This window comes from Rattus rattus, chromosome X, assembly GCF_011064425.1.
Source record: "Rattus rattus isolate New Zealand chromosome X, Rrattus_CSIRO_v1, whole genome shotgun sequence".
NCBI lineage: Eukaryota > Metazoa > Chordata > Mammalia > Rodentia > Muridae > Rattus > Rattus rattus.
In genome coordinates this window covers 109,864,617-109,882,191 of record NC_046172.1, presented here as the reverse complement: position 1 = coordinate 109,882,191, position 17,575 = coordinate 109,864,617, and the positions used below count along the sequence as shown (strand labels likewise).

The 17,575-nt window shown below is 38.7% G+C and overlaps 1 protein-coding gene across 1 annotated transcript; it reads right to left on the bottom strand.

Moving 5' to 3' along the window:
- Positions 1 to 8,319: 8,319 nt before the first annotated feature.
- Positions 8,320 to 15,953, bottom strand: LOC116888471 (zinc finger protein 280C-like). Its single transcript, XM_032889752.1, has 6 exons — positions 15,698 to 15,953; positions 13,998 to 14,135; positions 12,382 to 12,444; positions 8,716 to 8,834; positions 8,536 to 8,572; positions 8,320 to 8,422 (listed from the first exon to the last, which is right to left on the bottom strand). The coding sequence occupies exons 1-6, from the start codon at positions 15,832 to 15,834 to the stop codon at positions 8,407 to 8,409; spliced, it is 510 nt and encodes a 169-aa protein (XP_032745643.1). The 5' UTR covers positions 15,835 to 15,953; the 3' UTR covers positions 8,320 to 8,406.
- Between the last annotated feature and the right edge of the window lie 1,622 nt (positions 15,954 to 17,575).

Genomic DNA, 17,575 nt, shown 5'->3' with positions numbered 1-17,575 from the left:
TCTAGCACACGCTCCCTGCTGGTGAAGTTAGTGAATGCAGCAAAGTGGTTCTATGTTCCTGAATAGTTCCTGAATATTTGCCCACCCTGCAGGAACAAATAAATCCTAGTCCCAACTCAGGCACTTAGACAACAGAAGCTAGGATATTCTTACAAAAGGAAATGGCCTGAAGGTGTCCTGGGATTACTCCCTGTCAAATCGCTCTGGTTTCACTCTCCCCAGGGAAGCCTGTGAACCTGCTATGTTAAGAACACCATGGCGTAGCAGCGGAATAGACAAGCAGGGAGACAAGAGCAGCACTTCACCTGTGCAGGGGATAGATTCTGAAGCCAGGGAAAGAAACAAGGCATATTGATTGTCTTTGAGTCGGTGTCTCACTATGTAGCCCAGGCTTTCCAGGATCTCATGTATGGTACGGCTGAACCGGAACAAGAAATGAACTTTAGGGCTAGCTCTGATTCTGGGGTTGGTACTTATTTCTTTCCCCCAATAAGTATTGTGACTTTGCATTTAATCTTAGATGACTAGAAGAAGCTTTAGGCAGAATCATGGGTAAGAAACCTGGCTAACTTGAGCCTACCTACCAACCCCATATGGAAATTAAGAGACTTAAGTGGGGGCAGCACATACCTTTAATCCCAGCATTCAGGTGGCAGAGGCAGAGGCAAGCAGAGCTTTGAATTCCAGGCCATCCTGGTCTACAGAGTGAGTTCCAGGCCAGCCAGGGATACCCAGAGAAACCTTGTCCTGATAAGCCAAAAAAATAAAAATATAAAACCAAAATCAAATAAAGGGGAGCTATCTCCGATATTGTCCTGTGTATCTTCCAGGGACCTAACTGAATGGAATCAGACAAAGAGGTTAGTTCTATTCTTCTTAGTTTGTGTGTGTGGGTCTCTTGGCAAGATCAAGGAACCCAATTCATACAAGAACTGATTGACAAGATCAGTTCTTGTCAAGATCTCGTCAAGATCATTGATTTTTTTCAATTAATTTTACATGTACATAGAAATGTTCACAACATTGGATTCTGAAGAAATGACCAGAGCATGATGCATTCATACTTTTTAGGTCAAGGACAATAAATCCATAAAGTAATAACATGACAATTTGTTATCTTAACTAGGGTAGTAAATTGTAAGGTTGTCCTTACAGAGATCCGTGGTGGGGATGTAGTCACTGTTGGAAGATAAGGGTTATGTTTATTCAAGGTCACTGTAGCCTTAATGACCAGTCTCTTGTGACCAAGGCCTTTCCCAGCTTTGGTATGTGAAGGCCATCCCTCCTGAAAGAACCATGTAACTTGCTGTATGTTGAAAGTGCAGGCCAAATGGCCTTTTCCGAAGTTACACGTCCTTCTGACTTAAAATAATCAATTGACCAGTCTGGTTTATTTAGATGTGGCACTTGTTTAAGATTAACTCTACTTCGCTGCTTTTATGTTTCTCACTGAATTAATGACAGCTATTAGACTATTATTTTTGGCTTTTTGAATCAGTATGTCCCTCTGTGGCGCATGCTGTCTAGAAGCTCAATATGTAACAGCTTAGGCTGAAACTCTCAATTCCCCTGCCTCAGTCTCTTGAGCACTAGGATGACAGGCGCGCAATACCACTTCATGTGGGGTGTAGGTGAGTGGTAGAGCACTAGCCTAGCATGCATGAAGTCCTCAGTTCCATTTCTAGCACTATCACAAAAAAAAAAAATCAAACAAAACCGAACACCCAACCTCCCTGCCCACAACCTCTCAAAAACTTTAGTAGTAGGAAGAAAACGATCTGATTTTACTAAAATGAGGTAAGGAAAATATGTATCATGCCAATGTCGGTATTTCCTGATGAACTTACTTCCAGAAAAGATGTTAACCTAGTGTCTTCATCTGTAAAACAGCATTGGAAATCTTTTGTTCAGGAATTTTGGAAAATTCAGGGAAGATAACATAAATAGAATGTAATTTTCGGATAGGTATTTGTATATTGTATTTTCCACATGTTGTTGTGTGTTGTTACACTTGAGGGTATCTCTCTGTAGCTTTGGCTGGCCTGGAACTTGTTATGTTATGTAGTCCAAGCTGGCCATCAAACTCATAGAGATCTGCCTGCCTCTTCCACGCCAGTGCTGGGATTAAAGGCCTGCGCCATTACCACTACCTGGCTCTAAATCAACTTTACAAATTGTTTCAGGGAAGGTAGAAGAGGTGGGGGTGGGGGGACTGGGAGGAGAGGACGAGCGGGAAGCTGCATACAGGATGTAAAGTGAATAAATAACTTAGTCAATAAAAATATTTCATATTGTCTTTAGGGCATTTTGATCCAATCAACAGAGAAACAACTGGTTAAATAGAGTACTCATTTACTAACAATTATGTTCAGAGGCTCTGAAAATTTGCTTAAGAGTAATATCTCATTCCGGGGCTGGTGAGATGGATCAGCCAACAAAGGTGCCCATTGCCAAACCTGAGTTTGATTCATAGAACCTACATGGCAGGAGAACAGACTTCCTAAAGTATCTTTCATTGCACATATGAACTATAGCATGTGCACACCCACACACATAAACTCATAATTACTAAATAAATGTAATAAAATTAAACAAAACCCCCTTCCTACTAGACTATGCTATAATTTATCTCGTCAGATAGGTTATGATGGAAAACTATGGAATTGAAGGAAATGGAGATCATGGGTAAAGAACGACCCCAGACATACTTTATTAATTATTTCAAAACAAGGACATTTTATTATTGACATAACATGTTTTCAAAAATTAAAAGCATTGGGCAAATAGCCAAGATTTCTGGAAGTGAATTCCTGGTAGTAATTAATAAAAAATGTTGGAGTAGGGATTCAAAATATAGCACAGACTAGCCTCAAACTATCCTGCCTCTGCCTTCATCATTCTGAGATTACAGGTGTTTACCACGCTCAGCCAAAATCCTTCTGTTAATGGATTCCAAGGCATTTCGTTCACATGCCTATAATCCCAACACTTGGGAGGTTGAGGCTAGAGGATGAAGACTTTGAGGTCAAGCCAGGCAGTGGTGGCACACACCTTTAAATCTCATCACTCAGGAAGCAGAGGCAGGTGGATCTCTGTGAGTTCAAGGCCAGCTTGCTTTACAGAGGGAGTTCCAGGACAGCCTGCTTTACAGAGGGAGTTCCAGGACAGCCAGGCTCCAATGAGAAACACTGTGTCAACATACAAACTACCACCACCACCAAACCCAAAACCAAGGAAACAACAACAAAAAGGTTTGAGGTCAAAGCTCTGCTAGGAGGCTCGTTATGTAACTTACTGGTAGTGTAAGCTTAGCACAAGTAAGGCCTTGGGTTCAATCTCAAACATTCCCCCCAAAAAAGCATTTTTTTTTCCTAAATGTAAGAGGAAGGTTTTCTTCCAATTGAGATAGGATTCTATAGTGCTTCTCAGCGAGGTAGTATCATCTTAGTTTTCAGATACACACCTCTAATCTTGGCCATTTAGAGGAAGAGGCATATATATTTCTGGGAATTCAAGGCCAGGCTGCTCTACATAGTAAATTCCAGGCCATCTAGGGCTACAGACTAAGTTTGTCTTATCTCATCCCATTCCAAAAACCAAACCAAACCAAACCAAACCAAAAACAACCCACAAGCAAACAAAATCCTCCACTCAGCTGCGTGGTGTTCCAAGACCTGGGAATGACAAAAACATGTTATGAATAGCCACAGTGCTGATGACCTGCTAGATTTCATGAACATGTACATTCCAGCGTCTCTCCTATGAATTATTATTAGTAGTGACAGTAGTTAACATGTAGTACCATTATTTCAAGGCTGTTCTCTAAGTTTTTGTTTGTTTGTTTGTTTGTTTTGTTTTTTTGTTTTTTTCTGGGGCTGGGGACCGAACCCAGGACCTTGCGCTTCCTAGGTAAGCGCTCTACCACTGAGCCAAATCCCCAACCCCAAGGCTGTTCTCTAAACACACCTCCATACATGACAGTGAGAGGCTCAGACCAGCCCATGTATGCTCTTCGGTTTTTATTTTATGTGTATGGTTGCTTCTCCATGTCTGTTCATCACAGGCCTGTAGTGCTCATGGAGGACAGAATAGAGCATCTTCTTGGTTACAGATGGTTATTGCTGCTTTTGCTGCATTTTTTTTTTTTGGTTCTTTTTTTCGGAGCTGGGGACCGAACCCAGGGCCTTGCGCTTCCTAGGCAAGCGCTCTACCACTGAGCTAAATCCCCAACCTATTGCTGCTTTTGGGTGTGGGAAATTGAACCCTAGTCCTCTGAAAGAGCAGCCAGTGCCCTTACCTGCTGAACCCTGTCCCCACTTCTTTTGAGAAACAATCTGTTCAGTTATTGACTGATTTGTTCAATGTTTGCATTTCTGTCACTTGTTTGGTAATTTTATACTTTGTTGTTTTCAAGACAATTTCTCTCTTTAACAGCCCTGGCTACCCTGGAACTTGCTCTGTAGTCCAGGCTGGTTTCAAACTCAAGAGATCTGCCTGCCTCTGCCTCCAGAATGCTGGGATTAAAAGCATGTTCTAACACTGCCCAGGTCAAAGGTACTGGAGAGACTGCCATGAGTGTTGTGAACCAAACTGTCGGTAAGCCTAGCTTTTAAATGGCTGAGCCATCTCTCCAGTTCATGTCATAGTTTCATTAGCATATACCAACCACACACAATGCATCTCTTTGTAGATCCTAATTCCATGTTAGACATCCAGTTGGTAAAGCTGTCTCCCCAGTCCTTAGGCTGTCACATCACTCAGCTTCATTTACTGCTTTGCAGAAGCTTTTTAATCTCCTGCAATCCTTGTATCAATTCTTATAACCATTTATGGAGCTGTTAGGTATTTTCGGAAAGTGTTGATTTCTTTACTGCGAAGCATCTAAGACTTCTTATTTATTTATTTTCTATTGTCTGCCCCCCCACTATCGAAATACAAATTTCTCAAGGGTAGTGATTTCAATAATTGAAACACCGAGATAATAGTAGCAGTAGTAGCAATAGGAATAGTAGCAATCAGAAAGTTCTCAATAAAGGTTTGTTGAACAAATCAGAGGTCCAACTATGTGTTATCAAAATGGGGGGCCAAGAAGCTAAGTCTCTGTTGTTTAGTAATTATTATTATTATTACTATTACTATTATTATTATTATTATTATTATGTGTTCAAGATAGGGTTTCACTGTATAGCCCTGGCTGTCCTGGAACTTGCTCTGTAGAGCACGCTGGCCTTGAACTCAGAGACCTGTCCTCCTGAGTGCTTGGACTAAAGGTGTGCACCACTAGCCCCCATCTTGTGATTATTGTTCTAATAATGGTAATGAACTGAAAGTAAAGCAGTTGTACTTCTTATTCAATTGGGAAAAGCCACTATGCGGTTTCACGCAATAGCTATATGGAAATGAAAAAAACCAGAATAGTCTGAAGAAAAAGGAAGAGCATCAGGATAAAACTCTTTACTACCAAGGAAAACTTCTATAAGTAAGCTTAGACGGATTGCCTGAAATGTAAAGAAAAGTTAAAAATGTTACAAGATGCAGAACTTTAAGAAACAGAGTCCCATGCAATAGCGGAAAACCATATTCCTGACTTAAACACCACTACATCAAGGATGTACTTACTCTTATTTTTCTACTATGCTAGAAAGAAGTTATGTCTTGGTAAAAGTTTAACACTTAACAATTGGGATTTCATCAATACTGTTAAAAACAGAATGTTTTAAAAATTGAATGGAAAAATGGTAACTGACAAAAAAATCCTTGAGTTAGATATAGAATTAAAAGCCTAGAGTAACACCAAAGCCACTACTTCAAAATAAGCCAATCCCCCCAAAATTTAAAACCCATTGATAGCAGGTATTGGAATGAAAATTAACCTTATGATCGCAAGGAATATACTACATAACAAGTGACCTGAAATGGCTTTAGTATGTTTCAAAGTACAGTCGTATAGATCTGACTTAAAGTAAAAACAGCATAAAACAACTGACTAACCAGATAAAACCCTCCTATTGAATTGGGACTGGAGACTCTGCCTCCTTCCATCATTAAGTAAGAAAACAAGTCTTTTGCTAGCTTTTTCTTTAGTCCAGTTGTGGTGACACAGGCCTTTAAACTCAGCGTCAGGAGGCCGAGGCAGGTGGATCTCTGTGAGTTTGAGTCCAGTCTGGTCTACACAGCAAGTTCCAGGACAGCCAGGGCTACATAGAAAAACCTAGGGTTTTCCAATTTTCTTTGACTTTTTTATGTTTTATGTGTACAGGTGTTTTGCCTGTATGTACATCTGTGTACCAGTACATCTGTGTACCACATGTATGCTTAGTGCATGCAGAGGCCAGAATAGGATATCGGAATCTCTGGCACAGAAGTTGCAGATAGTTGTGAGCTACTATGGGGTGCTTGTAATTGAACCTGCGTCTTCTGGAAGAGCAGCCAGTGTTCTTACCAGCTAAGCCATCTCTTCAGCCCATCTTTTGCTAGCTTGTAAAATAGTTCCCATTAGTAAAGTATAAATAGTGAGCTTTGAAGTGTGCTTAAGGAAACAGAACAAGATGTATTTGATAAAGATCTCAATAGACAAAGCAGGCAGTCTTCCATGTGAGAAGGAAAACAATTTTTTTTTCTTTTTCTTTTTTTTTTCGGAGCTGGGGACCGAACCCAGGGCCTTGCGCTTCCTAGGCAAGCGCTCTACCACTGAGCTAAATCCCCAACCCCAGGAAAACAATTCTTGATGGATGATACAATCTACAAGTTTTTATATAATTTTATTTATTATAAAATAATTCCCAAGAGTGTTTAACAATACAAATTTTATTAAAAAAATAAGAAATATCGAAACTTCAGAAAAATCTATATTCGATGTAACCAAAATAAACAAACAGCAAAATAAAAAAATATACATCTCTCTATATATTTGTGGGCAAGAAACAAGTGCATTTTTGGTCCCAATAGTTTTGAATATATTATATTTATCTAAGGAATTACATTAATGGCTAAGAAGATAATTTCTAAGTTAATAGCGATGTAACTTAAAACTTCTTTTAAGATCTGTAAGCGGAGTCTTTGTTCTTTGTCTTGAATTCCTGACCACTAAGATGTTATGATAGTCCCAAGATAGAGAGAAATATATTAATGTTTAATGAACTGAACAGGTTTCCACTCCTGCCTTTAAATCCAGCATTTGGGAGGAAGAGGCAGGCAGAAATCCTATGAGTTCAAGGTCAGCCTGATCTACCTGGTGAGTATCAGGATAGCGGGCCCTATATAATAGAATCATGCCTCAAAAAAAAAAAAAAAAAAAAAAAAACTAACAATAGGTAGCTGCATGAAATATGTAGTGAGTTTTAAAAATTTCCTGCCATTTTAAGCAAACACACAAAAAAAGAATTAATCAGAAATTACAAATGTAGATAATAAATTTGGTGAATGATAAAAAGTAGGCTATTAAAATTTAATTTTTCAAAAATTAGTAAACACTAGAATTGTTGAGAATTGATGGAGTAATGGCTAAAACTTTAAATGATACACAAATAACTGTTACTTTGGAGCCATAAACTTCACAAAGTTTGTTTTTCCAAGAATATAAATATAACCTTCACTCATTTGATGGGCTTTCAGGATTAGAAAAAGCTCATAAGCTTACCCTTATGAAGCAAAGCCCTCAGAGGGAAGTTGTGCTCAAATCTATTTGGTGCACCTTGTAGGCATCAATGGCCAATATCACTATCAGCCTTATGGGAGGCCAGTCAGGTAGGAAAGGACTCTGCCTAAGAACTGATAAAATCCTAAGGCATACATTGAAGCAGGTCTCACAGTCAAATCACATTCCTGGGAAAGAGAGACCAGGCATTCAGTTGTGTCCATTGAAGGGGGACACTGTCCAGGAGTACACTGGACATTTTTTTCGAAATGTTGTCTGTGTTGCCTTTGCATCTGAAAAACAGACCAATGACAAAGAATGAAGGGGAAAAAAGCTATTTGACTACCAAGACTTATAAAAAAATTAAGAAGCAAACAAAACAGAAGAAAAGAAAGCAGACAAGCTATACCATTTGACATGTAATATTCTGAAGGCGAGTACAGCAGAGAAAAATACGAATTATCTGAAAGAAAGCAAGAATAGACTCCAGCACTAAAGTTCCTTCTCCAGAGCCCAGTGGAGAAGAAAAGCATGTTAAGATAGCTTAACCTGACACAAGGGTAAGAGAGTAAGATCTACTGCTGTCCGAAAGCTGGAAAGCGCTGGAGAACGAGAGCTCGTGTTGGGAATTTTCACGGCCTTCGCAGAAAATACCTCAGAACTTCGAACTTAGGAAACTGTATTTGGGAGAGCAAATCCTGAAGAACTTTGAACTTAGGAAATTCCAACGTGTCTTGAACCAGGTTGCACGAGCTTCACAGAGCAGGAATCTATTTGAGCAGGCCACTTAAAAACAAAAGCAAAAACACTTTAATATTCTCATTTCTATTAGTGAGACACTTAAAAATTGCAACAGTGCTAAAATCTATCAGACTGTGCGGAATGAAAATTAGACTTACTCAGAAGTGGATTCAGAAGTTCCGGTTCTTTCAGTAACTGAAATCAGAGAAGGCTTTCTGTTTACAAATGCAATACATGAAGACTGTGTATCAATTTAATTTTTAAGAGCTCACACTGTGATAGAGAAAGACTACTGGCCCATAGATCATAAATTCAAAGGAACAGACACATGTACATACCATTCTCTATTACAACTTGGCAAGTATGAGTTTTACGTTGATTTAAGTGTTTAGCCATACGGTCTAAGCCAGAAGTATCGGCTAGGAAGTCACATTTAAGGCACACTAGAGTGATGCCCCTATGAAAAGAGAAGACTAATAAGACAAGGATCATATGTGGAAATCCATGCATAAATTCAGTCATTGTTCTGTGTAATAACTCCTGATTTTTATTTTTATGTGCCATCATTGTCATTTCCCAATTTGTTACAAATATGAACTGTCTAATATGTTTCTTAAAGGGTAGGGGTTGTAGGAAGCATTTACTTTGCATATGCAAGGCCCTAGGTTTAGGCCCTGAAAAAAAAAGGATGCTCAAGAAAATAGCCTACCCCTGCTAAATTATGTTATCTTTTAGTGCTTTCTAAATTATATACTCTCAATTTGTTGCTAAAATATTCACACCCAGAGACTCAAAATAGTCTTGGCTCAACTAGCAACTCGTACAACTCATACGTCATGGTGATTCCATGCCTTGGCTTAGTATTTGGAGCTGTGGGGCTGGAGAGATGGCTCAGTGGTTAAGAGCACTGGTTGCCCTTCCAGAGGTCCTGAGTTTTCAATCCCCAGCAACCACATGGTGGCTCACAACCATCTGTAATAGGATCTGATGCCCTCTTCTGGTGTGTCTGAAGACAGTGACAGTGTATTCATATACATAAGATAAATATATTAAAAAAAACGAACAATAACCTAACAAGAACAACAAAAAAGAAATATAGAGGTCTGAAAAAGATTTCAAAATCTCTTTTTAAAGCTAATAAGCACTAGGATATTCTCTGTATACCAAATTACTAGGTATTTTGGACACAACAGCAAACAAAAAGGTTCAGTTGTTTTAGCATATAATCTAGTGTATTTAAGTCAGAATAAAGTTAGAGGAGATATGAAGACTGTACATTTAGTAATTTAATATAATTATTAGTCTGTTAACAAAGCAGATACATACGTGATGTTTTACTTGTGTTTTGTTTGCTTTGACACAGGGTCTCACTATTAGCCCAGTGGGACCTTGAACTCAGGATGTTCCTGCTTCTTTTCCCCAGTGCTGGAATTATAGGTGTGAGCCACCATACCCAGCTTATCGAACACCTTACATTTTTCTAAGTCTAAAAGCTAGTAGTAAGCCTTACGCTGACTGTTTTCATCTGCAGCTCTGGTCTTAATATCCCGTTTTATATTTAAGACTAGGTGCTATACACATAAGTGTTCTCGAACAAACAAAATCATGTTTTCTCTTCCAAAGCACTGTTTATTCCTGATTTCCCTTATTATGTCACTTTCTTGCTACTAAGGCTTAAATAAAAACACTTCAGATATTTTAAATATTTAATAATTTAAAATAGCATTTACGTTGTATTAAGCTGGGGCTTTTAGACCTATCTTCTCTAAAAAAAAAAAAAACTACCTAAATGACCCCTAAAGGTTAGTGTCATGTTTAGTAACTTATCTAAGGCCAGCCCCACGTTTGAAATGTAGCCTTGATTCCACAGCCCATTTTTAGAGTAGCACATAAGCTTTGTTGTAAGATTTTTATTTTATTTTAACAAATGAGCTTCTTTTAAAAAATATTTAATTAATGTAGTTATTCAGGCTTTCCATTCATTTATTCATTCATTCATTCACACCCTGATGGCAGCCCTCCTCTCCATCCTACCCTCCAACCCTCCTCCTCTCCTTGCCCCTCCCCTCTCATTACTCCTTCCCCATTCTCTGAAGAGAGGGGAAGACCCCGATGGTACCAACCCACCCTGGAACATCAAGTGGCAGCAGGACTGAGTGTATGTATCCTCTCCCACTGAGGCCAGACAAGGCAGCCCAGCTAGGGTAAATGGATCCAGAGACAGGCAACAGAGTCAGAGACAGCCTCTGCAACAATTGTTAGGGGACCCACATGAAGAGCAGCAGCATATCTGCTACAAATGTGTAGGGGGCCTAGGTCTAACCCCTGCCTGCTCTTTGGTTTCTCTCTTAGTCTCTGTGAGCTCATTACTTTATTTTTATTTTATATTTAGTATTGTTTGGCCTTCAAGCATATCCGTGTGAGGGTTTTGAATCCCCTGGAGTTGGAGTTACAAACTAGTGTGAGCAGCCATGTGTGTGGTGGGATTTGAACCCAGGTCCCCTGGAAGAGCAGACAGTGCTCTTAACTGCTGAGCCATCTCTCCAGTCTCTCTGTTCTTTCATTTTTGCTTAAAAAGACTTACATTATTTCCTGTGTATGAGTGCTTTGCCTCCTGTATGTATGTGTACCACATGCATGCCTGATGCCCATGGAAGTTGGAACATTGGATTTCCCTAAAACTGGGATTATGAATGGTTGCAAGTCACATTGTATACGCACTGGGAACTGAACCTAGAGCCTCTGCAAGAGCAGCAAGTGCTCTTAATGGCTTCCCTGTTTCTCTAGTGCCAGCCCAATTCATTAGTAAACAACAGCCTTACCTACTCTGTGGTTTACAATGTTACAAGTCACCATGTTTACTCCTCCAAATTCATCTTCCTTCCAAACCCTTGATTCACCCAAAGTATCTGTGATTTTCTCAATGTCTTTCAAAGTAAAATTAATTCTTAATTCCTTAGAACTTTCTTTTGGATTAAAATGTTTGAATCTAAACTCAAAATTATTTCCCCATATTTCAATCCGTGGTTTCTTCTTCATGCGTCTTTCTAGATTTTTCTTTTTTCTTTTTCGAGATACAGTTTCTCTGTGTAGACCTGACTGTCCTGGAATTCACTCTGTAAATCAGGCTGGCCTCCAACTCACAGAGATCCACCTGCTTCTGCTTCCTGAGTCCTGGGATTAAAGCTGTGAGGCACCACACTCAAACTTCATGCATCTTTTAAGGAGAAACCCCTACCTCTTCTGAAGTAAGTAACTTTCATTGTATCTATAGTAAATTTCCTGATATTACTGCATTTATTTATGTTCACTTCTTTATATCCTCCCCAATAAATGGCATTTTTTACTATGTAGCTCTGGCTGTCCTTGAACTCACTATGTAGACCAGGTTGGCCTTGAATTCAGAGATGCAGCTGCCTCTACCTCTCAAATGCTGGGATGAAAGGCATGCGTCACCTTACCCAGCTTAAATTCTACCTTCTTGAAAGTTGGTCCCAAGTCATCTTCATCATTGGGATCTGTACACTTTTTTCACTATCAAGAGCAAAAGTCAGAGACTGGAGAGATGGCTCCATTAAGAGCACTACTGGCTCTTCCATAGAACCCAAGTTTGATTCCAGAACCCATATGATTGATGGCTCACAACTGTCTGTAACTCCTGTTTCAGGGCAATCCAATGCCCTCTTCTGGCTTCCATGCATGCATGTGGTACACAGATATCTATCTATACAGGCAAGATACACGTAATCAAAGAAAGTACATTTTAGTAAGAATAAAGCTGAGATTTAGAAACAGTATATATTAATTTTAAGTATCACAGCATTTTAATAAATTTACTCCCAATCAAATATTGCTAAAAGACTTTTTCAAACATGAAAGTTTCAATTCAATATCTAGAACCACTGAAAGAGAGGTTAGACATATGATAGACTATCCCTTCCTTTTTTTCTAAGAACATAGCAACAAACATAACTATCAAGAACAGAAAAAGATCAATTAATTACCTGAGAGCTCGTGAATGCTTCTTAAAAATACAAAGCTGCTTACTTGGGTGGTCATTGTGAGAGCTGATCGATGAAAGACAAACAAGACTTTATTACTTTTATGATCTAATAAGTCATACGAACTTTGAGCATGTTTTTAAGTCTATGCTTATTTTCTTACTTTTGAATAGAAGTTAATGACATAAGCGATGAGATTATATTGGTCACTGGTATGGCCTGTGATCAATATAAGTACCCATCCATTAATATGTTAGGATTGTAACCTCCTGTCACCTCAATCAACGTAATGGCATTAGGAAAGACTTTGGGAAATAAATAAATAGGTTACAAAAGCAGAATCCTTCCACACAGGATTTGTGTCCCTATAAAAACGGACCCAGGAGAGCTAGCTGGCTTGTCCCCTCTACGGTGTAACACAGTGTGAAGGGATGGGCTCTCCACCAGAACACCTCTTCTTGTTGACATGTCTGTTTCTTTCTCCCATTTCTTTCCTTTCTCTCTCTCTTTACAGTTTTTTATTTTTTAAAAAAGATGCATTTATTTACTTTTATTTTATGAGTGTTTTGGCTGCACGTGTATGCCCGTGCGCCACCTTCTCATGGAGGCCAGAAGAGAAACCAGATCCCCTGCAGCTGGAGTTTCTGAATGCACTTACAGAGAAACAGATTCTTTCCCCAGATAACATCACTGTTTTTAGTGAATAAGCACACGGTTGAGTATACATTTAGTTTTCTGTGTTTGCCCCTGAACAAGGGCAAAGATGGAAGGCTACGGGTTGGAGGGAAGGAGAGGGAATGCAAAGGAATGTTCTTTAGCATCATTAAAACCCAGAGCCGGGGGTTAGAGATGGCGCAGCCATTAACGGCACTGTGTTGCTCTTTTCAGAAGACTTGGCTTCACTTCCTAGCACCCACAGTCTTGTGACCCCAGTTCTAGAAAATCTGACACTGTCTTCTGGTGTCCACGGGTACTACACCAGCTCAGCGCATGTATACATAAGCAGGCAGGCAACTCATTAATACACACAAAAGAAATGTTTTTAAACATGCATTTACTTAACAAAGCCATTTTAATTTTATTAATTTAACTGTTTTTTTTAAATAATTTCTGTCCCATTGGTTTTATCAATTACTACATTTGAAAACATACAAGGGACATTCTAGACATTCTCTATTTCTATGTTCCTACTTCCATGATGAGACACACTTGGGCTTGTAATAGGACAACTGTGTCTTTAAAACAAACAAACAAACAAACAAACAAACACCTGGAAGAGTAGTAATTTTTGATAAAGGGTCTCATGAAGTCCAGGCTAGCTTTAAAATTAATATACAAGCACTTGCCTAGCAAGCGCAAGGCCCTGGGTTCGGTCCCCAGCTCCGAAAAAAAGAAAAAAGAAAAAAAATTAATATACAGCTGGAGATAAGCCTGAATTCCTTATCTTTCTGCCTCTATATCACAAGTGCTGGACTAATAGGCATAAGCCACTAAATCTGGATGGCATTGTTTTTGTGCTGCGGACTGAACCTAGAACTTTACATAGGTTAGGCAATGGTATACCAGGATGCTACACCCACAGACCAGAAAGGTAATTCTGACTGTCACATTCAACTCACCTCATATGATTCGTAAAGGCTTTGTTACAGTTAGTGGTATACTTGCAAAAATCACAATTTATATATGTAGAAAAGTGGCTTGAAAAATCTTTTATTTTGGAATGGCACTCAATACATGTGTGAGTTCCCTGGTGACACCTTATGGAGATGGAAAAATAATAAAAAATATATTATACAATAAAAATGATAAAGAAACCTTTATTTTTAAAAATAAACTATTCATTTATTAAGATTATCAGTAATTTGCATTCATAATAGAAAACTCAAATAATTTTGACATCAAGAAATTGAAAGGATGCACTCCAAGGTTAAAGAAACACTAACACTTAATTGATACAGATCTTTAAGATTATTAAATCTTAAATTTAATAGATATTTAAACTTTGAAACAAATAAGTAAAAGTTTAACACATGTAAATATTGTGAGGGTGGCCAACCAATGACCCAAGCCATGAGAGGAAGCTCATGCCAACGTTGCCTAGGTGACCAGGAACCAGAGGCTGGATGGCTTATAGACCTAAAGTAGAACCAAACTTGACTGAACAAAACAACGAAAAAGTCAATAAAGTGATTCCTAATAATACTGTTATAATCCTAGATTGGTGCCTAGCCCAACTGTTATCAGAGGCTTGCTCTGGCAGCTGATGGGAACCGACACAGGGACACAGACCTAAACATTAGGCGGAGCGCCAACCCTTCAGAAGAGGGGAGGAAGGACTGTAGGAGTCAGAAGGGTTGAGGACATCAGGAGAACATGGACCACAGAATCAACTAAGCAGGGCTCAGGCACTCTACACAACTAACTGAAAAAAGGCAATCACAGGGCCTGCATGGGTCTGCTCTAGGTCCTCTGCATACATGCTGGAGTTATTTATCTTGGGGGTATTTGTGGGCCTCCTGACAGTGTGAGAGGTGGCATCTTTGATTTTCTTGCCTGTACTTGAGACCCTTTATCCCCTAGTGGGTTGCTTCATTCACCTTTGAAATGAGGCTTTGTTCCTAGTCTTACTGCTATCTTATTATGTCAAGTTCAGTTGGTATTACTGGGAGGCCTGCCCTTTTCTGAAGGGAAATGGAGGAGCAGTGGATCTGGGGGAGAGGGAAAGTTGAGGGAGGGAACTGGTAGGCTGTATGCGAGAATAAAAAAAAAAAAAAAAGATTGGCTGGAGAGATGGCTCAAGTTAAAGAGCACAGACTGTTCTTCCAGAGGTCATGAGTTCAATTCCAGCAACCACATGGTGGCTCACAACCATCTGTAAAGAGAGATCTGATGCCCCTCTTCTGTGTATCTGAAGACAGCTACAGTGTACTTATATGTAATAAATAAATAAATCTAAAAAAAAAAGATTATCAAAAAGAGATTTAAATTTTGAAAATTTGCTTTGAAGTAATAAGCTAAAATAAGTGCAAACAGTCTAACACATGTAATAGTTCCCTAGGGGGAGAAAGACTTAATTAAGCAATTTAGTGTCATAAGGCAAAAATACAATGTTTAAAATTAGTGCAGAAAATTAAAGTCACAGAATAAACACAGAAGTTCTAATTCTCACCAGTTGTGAAAAGTACCATTTTATTATCTGCTGTCTTCATAATAGAAAAATGATTGACATATACGTGTGTTAGAAGGTTCTTTGACATGGTAATAAGCATTTAACTTTTGAGATTACATTAGTATCACATATAATGAATAAAGATCGTACCGTAAGTTCTTCAAATCTATGCTGAATTTGTTTTTCCTGGTGCGCTGTCTCTTTTGCTTGTTGGACGGCTTAGCTTTGGATTTAGTTGTACCTGTACCTGGCTTACTTGCATTGGTCTTACCAGTCGTGGTTGACATTGTTTGAGGGCTAGTTGTGGTAACTTTATTTGCGGACACTTTTGAGTTATTCTTAGTAGTTGTATTCAGTAGTAGTAGTTGTTTTAGACTTTGGGACTGAGAGCTAAGAGAAGTGCTTGAGATAGCAATTAGAAGGCGGCTTGATGACGTGATTGGTACGACCATCCTAAGGAAGCTCAATAGTAACTCTACAGTGAAATCAAACTGTGGATATAAAGGCTAGAAGATTATGAAAATGTATTAAAACATTGCTTTATAAGGCCTTACATCTAGTTCTCTGACAGTGTGTGTGCCATGGTGTGTATATATACTGAAGCAGGCTCACTTGAACACAGAGCTCAAAAGATTTGCTACCCAGGCTAGCTAGTCAAGACAAGTATCTCACCCTTGCCTTCCAAGGCCTGGGACTCAGGTGGGCCATCAGGCTTACCCAGATCTTTTTCTATGCAGATGCCAGGCATCCAAAACTTCAGCCTTCCCATTTGTATGAGTATTTTCCCCACTGAACCATCTCTCCAGCCCTAAGCCCTTATATTTATGATCAAATGCTTTATTTTATAAGAGTGCCAAAACAATTCAAAGCAGGAACAACCATTCTATCAATATTTAAGCAGTGCAGTAAAAACTGACACCCACATACATATAGAAGGGTGAATTTGAAACCTTATTTCATATTAACATAAACAATTAATTCAACATGGCACGAAGGACTAGATCTTAAGTGTTAAAACCATAAAACTCTCAAAATTTAAAAAATAAATTCCTATTCTGTGGAGGTTGAAAGCAACGACTTCTACTTTTTGGGGCTAGGGGAGGAGGCACTCTATACAGACTAAGCTGACTTTAAACTCACAGATATCAACCTGCCTCTGCTTCCACTGTGTATTGGGATTAAAGACACTGCCATACCTGCAGGCAATGAGTCCTTATATACGCATCCAAAGCATAAGCAAACAACAAAATGACAAGCGGGCATCTCCTAAAGATGCTGTAAACACTAAACACACGTGTCAGGAAAGGAGCCACAATTCCACTCCCGGGTACAGTCCAAGAAAAATGAAACATGTGCTTGCACAAAAACTTTTACAAACTACCCAGAGCATAAGTACAATAGTCGAAAGAAACGAAATTCTACCAATAAATGAATTAAAATATCTACCCAATGGAATAGTGTTCAGCCATGGAAGGAATGAAGAAGTGAAACATGCTACAAGATAGATGTTATACCAAATAAAATAAATACTCAAAGAGTACGTGTTTATGATTTTATTTATATGAAATTTTAAAAATGGGGGAAATTCATAAGAGATTAAAGCTTTCAAGTGATGCTGGAACACAGTCATTGTTAATGGATGTAAAGATCCTTTTACTGATAATGCAAATGGTATAAAATTGCATAAGATGATGTTTTCACAGCTCTGTGTAAATGTAAATAAAACCACTTAACTAAGCACTTTAAAAGGAAAAATACTTTGGGACATGAACTGTATTCTAAATAAGTTGTTCCAAAAAATCAGCATAATTCAAAAGTCAAATATCATTCTTAAAATAGCAAATAGAAGTGCAATCAGATACATTTCTATTTTATTCTATCTTTTGTAGGTTTTTGTGTAGGTGTGTGTGTGTGCATACTATGGTGAACATGTGTCAAAGAATAACTCTAGATTGAATCTCTCTTTTTCTCTTTATAAGGATTCCAGAAATCAATGGATTTCAGGTGATCAGATTTGCGCTGTTGGGT

What these genes read in the sequence shown, in the direction of transcription:
- LOC116888471 (XM_032889752.1), bottom strand. Translation starts at nt 15,834, where the DNA reads ATGTCAACCACGACTGGTAAGACCAATGCAAGTAAGCCAGGTACAGGT. An exon ending in GCCTTTACGAATCATATGAG is followed by an intron (nt 12,445 to 13,997) that starts GTGAGTTGAATG and finishes TTCATCGATCAG; the next exon opens with CTCTCACAATGACCACCCAA. An exon ending in CCAAGTTGTAATAGAGAATG is followed by an intron (nt 8,573 to 8,715) that starts GTATGTACATGT and finishes CTCTGATTTCAG; the next exon opens with TTACTGAAAGAACCGGAACT.